Below are 15,568 nucleotides of genomic sequence, written 5' to 3' on the forward strand. Positions count from 1 at the left end.
TCATTCATTCATTCATTGAATTCTTTGGTTCGGTTTTTCGAACGAAAAATTAATACCAAAAATCGACACTAGATTTCGCTGAAAATGATGAACATAAGGTTCGAAATGAGAAAAGAAAAAAAATTCGAATTTTCGAATCACCATATCCGATTGTCAACAAGTGTATCCAACCAACAAAAAAAACCTTAGAATTTTCTTCAATCCAAAAATGAAAAATGAAAATTTTTTTTCAATTTTCAAATCAGAATATTGTAGATTTACAACAACAAAAATCGCTAACCGAATTTTTCGTTTCATCGTTTCTTCGATATCTCACCCTTATTTACCTCCGCATACCGGTATACCGAATTATAAAAGCAATTTTTGTACACGTGAAAAATACGGCCAAATAAACAACAACAACATTTTAATTTCCTTTTTCTATTTCTCTCTTTCTCTCTATCTCTTTTTTACTATAGTATATATCCAAAAACAAAACTCTAAAATAACAAGCCTGAATATATCTCAAGAGTATAGGATTTTTTTTTTTTTTGCTTGTTTCTGATGAACCGTGTGGTGGTGGTGGTGGTAGTAATGTGTTGCCGTAGTCGTTTGGATGTTGTGTTTGATATATATGAAGATAATGTCTGTAAACGAGCGTGTGTATCTTTTCTCTATGTGTGTATTATGCCTGTTTTTTTTTGTTTTTTTGTTTTTTGTTGAGTTCTACCGAACCAGCCAACCAAGCATTCAACCGACAAAAGAATAACAACAACAATAATCATCAAAATGATGATGATGATTTACAAAACATCAATAAACTGAATTTATTTATTTCTTACACATTCAATTGTGACACATCATTGGATTGGATCGGATTGTGTATGAATTTTCTTTAATTGTTTTTTTTTATTTTGAAAATTGTTCTTACCTGTTGATCATCGATTGATTGAATCATCAGTTTTGTTGTGTGTATTTTTTTTTCAAGATGAAGTTCAACATCATCAGGCCATTTTAGATCAAACTAAATGACCAAATTTTATTTGATTCATTTTCAGCATATGATGCCTACATGATTTTCTCTGTTTTTGTTGTTGTTTTTTTTTCATTGACCAACTATGGATATGATGATCATCAAATGAACAACAAAAAAAAAAAAATTTTTGTTGATCCAAATTGAGACAATTTCGTTGTTGCTGTTACAGAAGACATTCACACTATTCCAAAATTTGCCGGCATTTTAGTTCATATCAATCTTACAGAAAAGATATTGATCATCATCATTTTCAAATAATAATAAAAAAAATCAAAGTGGTAAGTGAACATCATCATCATTTGATTCGAATGGTTAACAACAACAACATGATTGATTTGTTTTTTGTTAAAAAAAGAAATCTAATGATAGAAATCTGTCAAATTGTCAAAAATCTTTAAAAACAAAAACTTTTTGCGATGATAATAACGGAATGCAACAAAATATTCAAAAATCTGCTTTCAAGCGGAAATTTTTCTTTTTTTCGAATTCGAATTCGAAATGTGTCTTTTTTCATTCGAATAATAATGTGTCACCATCGATCGATTCAATCGATATTTTTGTTTGTTCTGTCACATTTGATGTTTCGAATGTTTATACATGATGATGATTCAAGTATTTTTTAACACAAGCCTGATCTAATGATTTTGACCCGAATAATACCCCTAAATTTTTTTTTTTTAGTCATCTTCTTTTTGAGTCAAATAACGGTCTTTTTTCTTGTCAATTTAATGATTATCATCATCAAGCGACAACATTTCAATCAGAATTTTTTTTTTTTTACTTTGATTATTGATTTTTTGCATATGTATGTTGTGTGTGTACATGTTTGTCCAACAACAACAACAACAGCAAAAATACACAAAATCGGATTGACACTTGTTGAACAAATCAAACAATTTTTTTTTTATTCATTCATTTAAACCACCATTATCCTCTTTCACACTTTTTTGTTGTTGTTCAATGTAAATTACGATTTTTTTTCCTAAATGAAAAAAAACCACAACAATAAAACAGAAAATATTGTTGTTTAAAATTATTAAACCTGGACTGAATACCTGATTTTTTTTTTTTTTTTTTTGACCGTTTAAACGAAAAGATTTTTTTTGACCGTTGTTTTTTTCCCTTGTCCATAAATTTTGTGTTATTGTTTAATAATAATGAGCCAAAAAAAAAAAATGGTCAGATTTTTTTTTTTAGTCTTCTTCCCTGATTGATTTCTTTTATATCGAACCGAATTGATAAATTGAGATACTTTATAATAATAATTTATTAATAATCCATTAATCATCTTAGTGCAAATGTTCTATATGAAAAAAAGACAAGACAAGAGGAAAATAATAATAATAATAATCTTACTCCAAATTTACATCATCATTATTATTACATCTGATTTTTTTTCTGTTTCAGTGTTGTTTTTTCGGTAATTTTTTTTGTTAAATGACGGCCATGATAGAAAACACACACACACACACACAATATGTGTCATGTGTATGAAGAATTAGAAAACAAAATTTTTTTGAAAACAAATTTTCCAAAGAATTTTTTATATGTACAAATTTCATTTCAAAGCTTGTTTATTTATTTTTTTCCCTGCCCCCATTCTTTTGCTTTAATCATCATAATTCCTCTAAAAAAATTCATTCAATTCAAATGTGGCATATGATTATTATTTGGTATTGAAATGAAATGAAATGAAAAAACTATTTTAAGATTTAAGGCAAATGTGATGAGGGTTGTATATTTTTTTCATTATTAAAATATAGATCATATGGATGGGTGTAATAAATGAATGAAATGCAAACGCGTTTTTTGTTTCCATTGATGATGATGATATTTCAATATTTTTAGTAAATAAAAATGTGTTGAATATCAGAGAAAAAAAAGATATATAATCTATATTTAGATCATCTTTTTGTTGTTGTAATGCTGATAATTTTCCATTTTTATTATTATTATTCTTGCATGTAAAACATTGTTGTTGTTGTTGATGATAATGATAATGATAATGACACAACATTTACGGCTTATATATGACATTTACTCAAATGTGTGTGTGAACGGAGGGAAAAAAAATGTTCGAATTCTATTTCAACATTTAATGGCTTGGAACAGAATTTTTTGTTTATACAAAATCAAAATTTTCTTCTTTTTTTTTCTTGATGATGATGATGATGATTGGTAATTGATGATAATCGATCAATTATAATAAATTTTTGTGGATCAGATTCACGATCATATAAATTTGATACCAACGTCATAGAATTTTCGAGCCCAATTTTGCGTCATTTCGAAAAAAAACCATAAACCGCCATCATATTAATATGATGATGATGGAAAAAAAATATGAAAAATTTTATGATTCTGTTTTTTGTAATGATGATGATTATTATTAATAATCAACGGATAAATCGATTGGAAGTGTAATTTCAAATTATTTTTCCATCCATCATTCCATCTGGCTTTTGTAAATAAGGTTTTTGTTAATGTTTTTCTCTCTAAACATCAAATGGATCCAAAATTGAACTTGAATTTTGTTTTTCGTGGATTATAATCGATTGATCGATCGAAAATCCGTTCGAAAATTCTAATTATTTTTTTGTTGTTGTTGCTCGATATTAGCCAAAAAAAATGGGCAGCAAAAATCGATCGAATTTTTTTTTTTGTTGTTCCGTTTACTTTCTATTATGTAATTAATATCGCGAATTGATTGATTGATTGATTTTTCGACTATTTTAACTCTCTATATAAATGGAAGTATTTTTTTTGGTCGATTTTTCGAATGTTTTTTTTTGATTTTCTTTTCTCGCTTGATTCGTTCGATTTGTTTTTTTTTTGAACCGAATAACATTATGGATGTAAATAATGATTGTTCAATTTGTAATTATCTAGCCATATGTCAAGTATTATTATATACATCAATATTATTATTTGGCATTATAATTGGTCTATTAGTTATTATAAGTTTACGTTCATTATATTTAGCATTTTATGAAAATTTTATTGATAATAATTGTAATAGTACTTATTATTATTCATCTGTTAATATTATTAATAATAATTCGAATGATAATGATAATGATAAATGTAATAATGAAAAATTAAAACCACCACAACAACAACAACAACAACAAGATCAAAAACAATCAAAACAACAACCAAAACAACAAAAACCAAAACAACAAAAAATACAAAAACAACAAATCAAAAAACGTGTTGCATATTTTAATATGGATACAACATCATCAATATTAAGTGGAATAGAAGTAACATCATCTTCATCATCATCATCATCATCGATATCATCATTAATTGAACAACAGAAAAATAATAATGGAAAAATAATAGAATTGATAAAAAAATGAATAATTAAAAAAAAATTCTTCGAAAAAAACACAAAATTTGTGAATTAATTTTTTGACCAGATTTTTTTTGTAAAACAAAAAAAAAATCTCTACCTGTAACTTGTTGCTTGTTTGCTGCAATTGCTCTATCTTGTTTTTTTTTTTTTGCTTGCAGTGGATATATGTGTGTGTGTAAAGCATCTTTTTTTTCGAAAAATGTTATCAACACCAAAACACACAAACAGGCAATCAAGCAACAGGAGATTTCGGCAATGCATCTCGGTAAAGTGATAAAAAGAAAGAGAGAGAGAGAGAATCCGAATAGTAAAAAAAAAAATATCTACAGCTTGTTTCAAAATGCTGATGTAGCTTGTTGTTGTTGTTGTTGTTGATGTTTGGCTCCAACCAAAACCAAAACGCTAACAAGAAGAAAATCCCAAAAAAAAGAAAAGATTTCTTCAAATCTAAATCCAAAATATTACATGCTCAAAACATCCTTGTCATATTCAGTCTCTGTCTGTGTGATCCAAATATATGATTCATCAAATATTTTTTCCAAAGAATTTTTTTTTTTTTTTGTTTTTTTCGTTCGATTCGAATGAATTTCTCTTTATCCATATATTCTCCATATGTTGATTGCATTGTTGACAACTATATAGTTGAATTGTTTTTTATGTTTTTCACAACTGTTGCTATCTGTCTCTCTGTTTGTTTTTTTTTAATAAAAAAATGCTGTGTTTGATTGATTTCATATCAACAATTCTTCTTGTGTTGCATAAAATGTTGTTGATATTTTGGAATTTGATATTTAAGATTTGTAATCCTGGATTTTTTTCCCCTCTTCTTTTTTTTCAATTTCAATAGATTTTTTTCTTTCATCGGTGTCAAGTTATCACAAGCAAAAACAAGCCAAAAATCATGAACAACTTAAATCATTATTCGATATTTAAATCAAAGTGAATTTTTTTTTTGGTTGTTGTTGAAATCATTCGCTACTTTTTTTTCTGCTTTATTCGGTGGTAATCTTAAACCAACAACAACAACAACAAAAACAAAAAAAAACCAGAACAATGATGGGTGATAATCGAAAACAACGTTATGTACTTCAAGTACATGTTGGTTCATATAGTCGACTGTATGAAGCATTATCAATTGAAGCGGAAAAAATTACAACAGCAAGAGAAATTGTTGATTGTATTTGTGAAAAATTAAGTCTTACCGATGGTACGGATGTTTATGAATTAGCCGAAGTAATTGGTAATCAAGGTGGACAAGATTGTAAAGAACGTCGTATTGGTCCAAATGAATGTCCAATTGCATTGAAATTATTATGGCCAAAAAAAGGTGATAAAGGAACAGCAACTGGTTTAGGTGGTGGTCATGTTGATTATAAATTTTGTTTACGAAGAAAATGGATGGGCAATCTTTGGCCATTATCAATGACCGATACGAATGATTCTCAATTGATACGTGATTATTTTTTACGTTTTCTTTATCAACCACGGAATTCTGAATATCCAGATTTGTGCCAATTACCTGATCTTACTGAACAAACACTTTTAGATAATTTAAAGGTAAAACTTACTAAGGTGCTTCAATAGTTTTCTTTTGCTAAATTTTTTTATTATTGTTTTTTATAATCATATAGGCTCGATTCGAAAAAAATCATATCTATACATATGTTGGATCGATACTCATCGCTGTGAATCCATTTACATTTTATCCAATTTATAATCCAAAATATGTTCAATTATATCAAAATCGTCGATTGGGCGATTTACCACCGCATATTTTTGCTATTGCAGATGCTGCCTATCAGGTAGATTCATTGATTGTCAATTCATTCATTCAATGTTCAATAAAATTAATTGATTTCTATTTTTTTTAGTCAATGTTACGAAAACGGACCAATCAATGTATTGTGATAAGTGGTGAATCTGGTTCGGGTAAAACTGAATCCACCAATCTGCTGTTACATCATTTGACAGCTCTTTCGCAAAAAGGTACACATGGTACTGGTGTTGAACAAACAATTCTAGGCGCTGGACCAGTACTTGAAGCATTCGGTAATGCCAAAACAAAATTCAATAATAATTCATCAAGATTTGGAAAATTTATTCAAGTCAATTATAAAGAAAATGGTGCAGTTCATGGTGCATTAGTTCAGAAATATCTGTTGGAAAAATCAAGAATTGTATCACAAGTAAAAAATGAACGAAATTATCATGTATTTTATTATTTACTTGATGGTCTATCCACCGAAGATAAAGAAAAATTATATTTAACAAAACCACAAGATTATTTCTACTTAAATCAATCAAAATGTTATACACTTGAAGGTGTGGATGAACGACATGAATTTTTTCGTCTTACACAATCAATGGAAATGGTTGGATTTAGTCGTCATAAACAATTTTTATGTTTCAGTGTATTATCGGCCGTTTTACATTTGGGTAATGTACAATTCTCAAAAAAATCTACTTATCATTCGGATGAAACTGTTATGATTAAGAATCCTGAAGTGGTAACAATCATTTCAAAATTATTGAATGTTAAAGAAGAAACATTAACCGCTGCACTTACTTGTAAACGAACAAAAGCTGCAAAAGGTGAAATGTTAGTTATTAATTATAAACATCCTGATGCTATTGCTACACGTGATGCAATGGCTAAATGTTTATATGGTGTACTATTTGATTGGATTGTTATGCAAGTAAATCATGCATTATTATCGAAAAAAGATATTCGTGATCATAAAGGAAATAGTATTGGTGTATTGGATATATTTGGTTTTGAAGATTTTGGTGATCATAATAATTTTGAACAATTCTGTATAAATTATGCTAATGAACGTTTACAGTATTATTTTAATTCACATGTTTTCAAATATGAACAAGAAGAATATCAACGTGAAGGAATTAGTTGGAGAAATATTGATTTCAATGATAATACTGAATGTTTAGGTTTGATTGAAGATAAACCAGATGGTCTATTATATTTATTGGATGATCAGTGCAATTTTCCTTGTGGTAGTAATGAAACAATATTTCAAAAATTTATTTATCATCATAATTCAAATCCATTGTTTGAAGTACCACCTTGTCGTGGTTCAGCATTCACTATTAAACATTATGCGGGCAAAGTTAAATATCAGATACGTGATTTTCGTGAAAAAAATCTCGATCTCATGAGACCAGATATTGTTGCCGTACTGAAAGTTTCTAAAATGGCATTTGTACGTGAATTAGTTTGTTCCGATCCGTTAGCATTATTTCGTTGGCATATTCTTAAAGCATTTTTTAAAGCTTATTTTCATTTTACTAAACTTCGTGAAATATCTAAAATGAAACGAGGTTTGTTCAATTTTTTTTTTCGATTTTGAAGAATTTATTCTGAAATTTAATTTTTTTTTATTCGCTATAGGTTTATCCGGTACTTATTTAGTAAAAGAATATGCCAATGCTAATCAACGACGAAATAATCAACAGCATAATAATCAATTAAGGTATGTTTTTTTTTCTGGTTAAAATTTATGAATTTTTTCGGGAAAATTTTTATTCTTTTGGGGGGTTATTGGAAACATTTGGTGTTGTTGGGGATAGACAATATTTCGGGCTATTTTTGAAATTCATAGAATTTGTAATTTTATTTTTTGTTATAAAACAAATTTTTATTACATTTTAGTTTGATCGATAAAAGCTGCAGTGTTGTTTATCAAAGTAAAACTGTCGGTAATAATAATAATAATTCTTTGCTACAATCAAATGATTCGAAAGCAAAATATTCTGATATTGCAAAACGATTATCATCATCAACATCAAATTATCATACATTTTTGGCCACAAATCGTTGTAAACCTACTACAACAGCATCAGTAACGATTGCTTCAAATTCTTGTATTAATCATGGTGCATCATCATCATCATCATCATTATCATGTCCATTTCATGGTACACAGGCACATCTTTGTTCTTCCGAAGCTCGTGTTTTATCTCGTGCAAACAAAATTCTAATGTATGTTTGTGTGTGTGTTTTCCACTCTTTTTTTTTCTTCTTTTGTTGGCTGTCCCCAGATAGATATCACATCAGAATGATTGATTGTTGTTGTTCGAATGACATTTTATTGATCTACTGTGTTTGATTTATTGATGCGTTTCGTTCAGATAGATGAAGAAGATATTTAGTTGAGTTTCATATTTTCAAATTATAATGAAAACATCACCATAAGTCTTTTATTAAACATTTAAGGATTGATATATCTCATATAGGAAAATTTTCTAGTTAGTTTTCAAAATCTATTCATTTCTTCTTCCCCTTTTTGCATCTTCTCATTGTCCATATTTATTTGTTGTTCATCATATTTTGTTGATTTGATTCAATGATACCATATGGTGATGTGCTTGAGTTTTTTTTTGTTGACTACTTTATATGGGGATGATGATTATGATTAAGATGATGGCTTTTTTCATTGACAATTGTCACACACACACACACACACAATCGAACATCGTTTAACAATTCGTTTAACTCTTTTTTTTTGTTGTTGTTGAATAAAACCATGATAGTTTTTATCATGAACAACAACAATAATAATCACCAAAATGAAAGAAATTGTCTCATTGATGGACCATACAATCTTGAACATCTTAATCATCATCATAAGCATCACGCGCAAAACCGTTATAAGTTTTTTTTTGTGTATGTGTGTGTGGTGAATTTTCTCTTTGTTGTTGCTGTTGCCATATGTCCTCATCTTCTTCCTTATAATTTTTTTTTATTTCCTTTTTAAAAAAAATTTTTCTTCAAAATGTTCCATCAATGTAATTGGGGAAAAAAATTATGATTATTTAGCATTTGTCGATCCGGACATCATCATCATATTCTATTTCTACCCTTCTTGTTTGTTTTGTTATTACGATTTTTAAAATATTAATTTTATTTGTGTTTTTTTTTTGTTAATTAATTAATAATAAATAATAGGAAAAAGAAATACTCATCATCATCATCAACATATTCATGGCAAAAGAAGAATGGATTTGAAAAATCCATACGTAATTTTAAATTATTAAAACAATTATTAGGTCCACCAACAGCAACATTAAATTCACCTGGTTCAACATCGGCTAATAAAGAACGACCAATTTCAGTAACAAGAGCTGTTGCAAGAAAACAAACACAAACTGTAACACATCAATTTCAACAATCATTACAACAATTAATGGATACATTAAGCCATGCAAATCCATTTTTTGTTCGTTGTATAAAATCGAATGCCGATAAAATGCCAAATCATTTTGATGATCGTCTTGTATTACAACAACTACGTTATACTGGAATGTTAGAAACTGTTCGTATTCGACAATCAGGATATTCTGTTCGTTTAACATTCGATGAATTTATACAACATTATCGTATTCTATTACCAAAAGGATTATTATCATCCAAAATGGATGTACAAAAATTTTTACTTAATATGAAATTACCATCAGAAATGTATCAGATTGGTAAAACAAAAATTTTTATGCGTGAAAGTGAAAAATTAGCATTAGATGAACGTCTTCATGAAGAAATATTACGACGTATTATTAATCTTCAACGATGGGTAAGTTTTATTTTGAATTTTTTCTTTTTTTTTTAAAAATCAAAAATATTATCATCAAAAAAAAAATCACACGAGGGTTGAAAATCCTGAATCTAGGTCATATTGCTTGAGTTGATTGGCCAAAAATAAGATGAGTGAGAGATGGTTTTTGATTATTATTTTTTCTTTCTTTCTCATTGAAACAATAATGAAAAACATTTCAAAGCAATTCTCCAAATTATCATTACATTGAATGTTTAGTAATTAGTTAGGCTACAACAAACCATATTTGATTTTATCAATTTTTTTTTTTTTTTTTGAAAATTTGAAATTTCATTTATATAATAAGTAAATAGATTAGTAATTTTTATTTGTTGATATTCATAAACAAAACCTACAACTCTTTTAATGATTATTATTGTTTTGTGTGTCGAGAATCGATCATAATCATCATTTGTGTGTGATTAAAGAAAAGAGATTTCTTTCTTAAGAAAAGAAGATATGTTTCTTTAGTTTTATGTATGAAGAAAATGAATAGAGAGTGTGCCCAATATATTATTTAGTTTGTTGACAGTTTTACATAAGGATAATAAGGATGATGATTGACGTTTTGATGTTTTTTTTTTTTTTTTGATTAATTAAAGTGTGATTTATATTTTAGACTTGGTTTTGGATTTTTTTTTCTCAATTTTGTGTGAATAATATTCATTCATTTTTAACAAGTGGTGTGCATTATTATTTTGTTTTTGTTGTTAATCTATTGCATATTCTTGAACAGACACTTTAATAATCGGGTTAATGAACTTATATCAAGTGATATGAACATGTGTGTGACGATCGATTACATCCATTGAAAATGTTTACAGGAAGAATATGTAAAATTTAATTTAACAAAACAAAACATAAAAGATTCTTTGATTTTTGGTTTTGTTTTTGGCAACTGCCAGAATCGGGAAGAGAATGGTGTTTTTTTAGATGATTGTGCCTGGATGAAATTACTTCCGTATGTTTGTGTGTGTGTGTGTCTGTTGTCGGATGAAAGATGTTGATGTTATTCATTTTTTGATTAAAAAATTTTTAGTAAAATCATCTTATTAATTTTTTTTGTTTTGTTTAAAGGTTCGAACATGGATCTGTCGAAAACGATTCAACGAAATGCGAAATGCGGCGGTCACTGTTCAAACATTTGTTCGTCGTTTTATTGCACAAAAACGTTTAAAACGTTTAAAAATGATTGCCCAATATGAAAATTGGGCAGCTAATGCTATACAAAAACATTGGCGTGCATATCAAACACGAAAATGGTTTACTAATCTTCGAAAATCAATTGTAAAATTTCAGGCTTGTTGTCGTGGTCATATTTTTCGTAAAACTAATCGTATGACTGAAGTTATTGAAGAATGTGCACAAGCTAGAGAAAAAGAACAAAAACAAATGGAAGAAGAATCGAATCGACAATCATCGAATATGAATAACAATAATAATAAAATGTCTAATGTTTCAGTTTTGATACGAACAACACCACCAAATTCATCATCATCATCATCGTCGACAGCGATTAAAGGTAATAAGCTTTAATATTGTTTTAATTCTTTCAATTATATTTTTTATCTTCAATTTCAAATAGAAGGTGGTGAAAATTCAACAACATCATCAACATTTGCTAATCAAAATGAAATAGTCATTCATAATATTTCATCCAATATGGATGCAAATCAGGATGCAAATCTGATCATTCCTGTTAATGTGATAAATCGTTCGGCTGCTACAGCAGGAGCAGGTGATGAAGAATCATCATCAGTGATTGATGTTGATGATGTTGTTGTTACGATTGGTGGCAATATCAATGATGATGATCTTGTTGATCTTGATGATGATGATTTTGAAAACGGTAATAATCGACGTGTACGATTGAATCGTAAACGTAATATTCCGATAAGAAAAACATCGTTTAAACGAAAAGCAAATAACAAATCATTATCGGATGAAAAACTTTTGACAACCAGCACATCTACATCGCCAATATCAATAACTACGACTACAATTTCTTCAGCATCAACATCAACATTAGAATCATTCACAACAACGGCAACAACAACAACAACAAGTATAACAAATCTAACTAAAACTGATCATAATTTCAATCAACAACAGCAACATCGACAATTGACAAAATTATCAAGTGATTCTAAAGTGCATGGGCTTGCCGGTTCGAATTCTTCGTTTGTTTCTTCCGGTTATTTGACTAATAGTGATAGTGCATCAAGTATACAAAAACTTCGCATTGGCAGTACCAGTAGTAATAACAGCGAACAACAACAACAACATATTACTTCCATAACAAGCATTGGTTCCGATATTTTACAGCCACAACATCCTTCATCATCATCATCAACAACAACAACATTGGCGAATACGACTTTTCCATATTCGATTAATGTAACATCAGCCAATCAAATAGTTATTCCCAGTGTTACAAATCGAACGACAATAAAACAACAAACGTTTGATGAATCTCAAACTTCTATCGTACCATCATCAGGACCAATTCAAAAAGCAAAAGCTACTTTCCGTAATATAATGGGTAAATCATCAAGTAATTCAGAGATTAATAAACGTCTTTTGAAACAAACAATGTCAGTCAAATCAGGAATGGAATTTGAATCTGTTAATTTAACTGAACAAATGAATCGAACATATAATCTTTTGAATAATAAAAGTTTGTCAAACAATGATTTAGGAATGAGAGTGAATGAAACGCCTAATATATCGAAAAATTCAACTAGTCAAAGTGATATTCATTCACAATTGAATTCGGTTTTTTCTTCGATGAATATGCCAACGCCATATAATTTTCATCATCTACAACAACAACAACAACAATTAAAAGCTAAAGATGAAAACTTTACCCTACTGTCTCGACATTCGATACACGATGAAAGTAGTTTTAAATCTGGTGAAATTTGTGCCATTTGTGAAAATCCTATTCTTGTTCAACAACCGATACAACAATCAAATCAACCTCAAATCCATTTGAAATGTTCTGAATGTAAACAACTTTTCCATAAGAAATGTATTCATCTTAGTTCGGATATTCCTTGTATCAAGGAAGGTTCAAGCTTAAGTTCGTCTGTACTTGGAGGTATTTTTAATTTAACTTCTTGATTTTTATTTCTTTATATAAATATATTTTTTGCACTATTTAGCATTCAATCCACCTCGACCACCAAGAAGCAAACAGAAAAAAACTAAAATTACCAGTGGAAAAAGTCTTGATTCATCCATCAAAGAGAATCAAGCATTGACATCATCATCGTCTTCTTCAAATGTTCAGCCATTCTCTGCTCCAGCTAAACAATCAGTTAGAGTGAAACAATTTACTGATCCACATGATATTCTTATTACCGATCTAGATGAATTGACATCAATGGATAAATTTATTTCGAAAAAGATTCGTGATATGGATGATAATATATTGTTCAAAAAGAAAACAAATAATGAACCAAAAGAATGTATGGTCGATATTGTTTTCAAATTAGCTTTGAAAGAATTTAAAAATAATTTAATTTCCACTTACTCGGTAACTCATCAAGTTAGTGGTAATCAAATCGTTCGATTGACCTATAAGGATTTGATTGATCATTTTGCACAGGTATGTTATTTTTTTTAAACTTATGCTGAGAACCAATAAATTAATCATTTCTCTATTATTTTATTCCAGATTTTATTGAATGTCTGTGAAATAGAAAATACATTCAAATCATTTCCTGTGATTCTTGGTGTGAATGCTTTTCGTGGTTATATGGATGAATTACGTAATATGCATAATACAAAAATCAATAAAGAAGAAAAAATTAATGGACCAAATTTTAAGAAATCTCAAAAACGTAAACAAAGCAAAAAACGTGCCCGTAACAAGAAAGATGATTTTTACAAAACATATGAACATGAATTCTATATTTCAACGGCCAACATTTATACTGTATGCGAAGTTTGTGATTCCTATGTTTGGATGATGGAAAGAATATTTATCTGTCGCCGTTGTAAGCTTGCTTGCCACAAAAAATGTTTCGATAAAGTTGCTTCTACTTGTGGTAACAATAATAAATCTTCTAATAAATTGATCTTTGGATCGCCACTTTCATCACTCGTTACAGAAGAATGTCGTATTCCATTGGTTGTCGAACATTTGATTGCTAAAATCGAACTGAAAGGCTTATATGCTGAAGGAATTTATCGTAAATCGGCTAGACTGACAAGCATAACTGAATTGAAACAAATGTTTGATGCACAACGTTTGGATATTGATTTAGATCATTATAGCGTTCATGTTCTTGCCGGTTGTTTGAAATTGTTTTTTCGTGAAATGCCCGAACCGCTTATGACTTATGAGCTCTATGATGATTTCCTTTGGGCCACCACAGTTACCGATCCTATTGAACGAAATCAAATAATATTCAATCATATCAGCAAACTTCCAAAGCCAAACTATGATCTCCTTGAACGTTTAACATTTCATTTAGCTCGTGTGGCTCGCCAGGAATCGGCTAATCGTATGAATGCAAATTCATTGGCCATCGTATTTGCTCCCTGCATACTCCGAACAAACAAATCAATGCAAATGCAAGATAAATTGAATGATATCAGTAAACAAACAATGTATTTAAAAAAAATTCTAATATTTTATTTTGAATTTTTATATTAATAAGGATACTCTTTTTCATTTATACAGTTGCATCGAAAGTATCATAAGCGAACAAATGCGACAGATATCTGATACACTTAACGATATCGATATATTGGACACTGCTTGTCATACGGCCTCATCTCGCCTTTCTTCGATTCGCCATTCCAAGGTAATTACAATGATTGCCAGTTCTCATAACCATTTATTAAAAATTGTTTTGTTTTCGATAGATGAACATGCATCGTGATGCAATATCGGTTGTACGTGCACATTCAAATGTCGATGATGAAGAAGAATATCTGACTCAACAGATTTCGGAATTGATTACCGAAAAGTATGATTGATTTTATTTGAAATAATGATAATAATCAAATCTTTGTTTCAGGAATCATTTGACTACAATATTACCGACTTTTAGAATCGCTTCGGCCTGTTCGGATGAAGATATTCTTTCGTCGAATGAAAATGAAGAAATGGTCAATACAAATGCCAGTTCAGATGAATGTTTAAATTCTACTGTCAATAGTGATAACATAAAAACATTGAATACCAAAACGCTGAAAAGCACTGGAAACGTTAACTCTAATAAAATATCCACAACGAATCTTACTCAAACTAAAAATGAAATTCGCTGATTACTTGAAGTTTTGTCCGTCCAATGACTACAACTGCAATTTTTTAAAAGATAACCTTGATTTTTGCTAAAACCGTTAATATGGTTATTTAGTCACAACAGACTGAAATTGACTTTTATCGTTTATGAATTTTATCATAATTATATATTTTTTTTATAATTTTGTAAATCAATCCGTCTGTTTTTTTATGTACAGAAAAAAATCAAAGCCAAGCTTTTCTCATTATCTTTCTGTTCTTTTTTTTTGTCTTGAATGTTGTCTGTGAAAATAAAAATAAATGTAACGTTCAAATGTTTATAGCTTCTTTAG

General features: G+C 28.9%; 1 protein-coding gene across 2 annotated transcripts; it reads left to right on the forward strand.

Moving 5' to 3' along the window:
- The first annotated feature begins 194 nt into the window (after window positions 1-194).
- On the forward strand, window positions 195-15,556 carry LOC113790324 (unconventional myosin-IXb-like). Of its 2 annotated transcripts, XM_075824440.1 has the most exons (15): window positions 195-338; window positions 459-1,293; window positions 5,221-5,930; window positions 6,005-6,175; window positions 6,245-7,709; window positions 7,780-7,861; window positions 8,041-8,370; window positions 9,337-9,958; window positions 11,057-11,501; window positions 11,565-13,079; window positions 13,144-13,589; window positions 13,659-14,596; window positions 14,670-14,793; window positions 14,855-14,958; window positions 15,010-15,556. In XM_075824440.1, the coding sequence occupies exons 3-15, from the start codon at window positions 5,427-5,429 to the stop codon at window positions 15,257-15,259; spliced, it is 6,996 nt and encodes a 2,331-aa protein (XP_075680555.1). In that variant the 5' UTR covers window positions 195-338; window positions 459-1,293; window positions 5,221-5,426; the 3' UTR covers window positions 15,260-15,556. The 2 variants fall into 2 exon arrangements, with proteins under 2 accessions (XP_075680555.1, XP_075680556.1); XM_075824441.1 differs by lacking the exon at window positions 8,041-8,370 and having other exon boundaries at window positions 196-338.
- Window positions 15,557-15,568: the final 12 nt, after the last annotated feature.

The sequence above is a fragment of the Dermatophagoides pteronyssinus genome, unplaced genomic scaffold, assembly GCF_027571235.1.
Source record: "Dermatophagoides pteronyssinus isolate colony J.1.1.1.1 unplaced genomic scaffold, Derpt_VIB-CSIC_2022.12 sq0001, whole genome shotgun sequence".
Taxonomy (NCBI): Eukaryota; Metazoa; Arthropoda; class Arachnida; order Sarcoptiformes; family Pyroglyphidae; genus Dermatophagoides; species Dermatophagoides pteronyssinus.

Excerpts from the sequence above, each read along its gene's own strand:
- LOC113790324 (XM_075824440.1), top strand. The coding sequence starts at position 5,427 with ATGATGGGTGATAATCGAAAACAACGTTATGTACTTCAAGTACATGTT. Across the intron at positions 7,862-8,040 it reads CAGCATAATAATCAATTAAG|TTTGATCGATAAAAGCTGCA; the intron begins GTATGTTTTTTT and ends ATTACATTTTAG. Across the intron at positions 14,959-15,009 it reads TCGGAATTGATTACCGAAAA|GAATCATTTGACTACAATAT; the intron begins GTATGATTGATT and ends TCTTTGTTTCAG.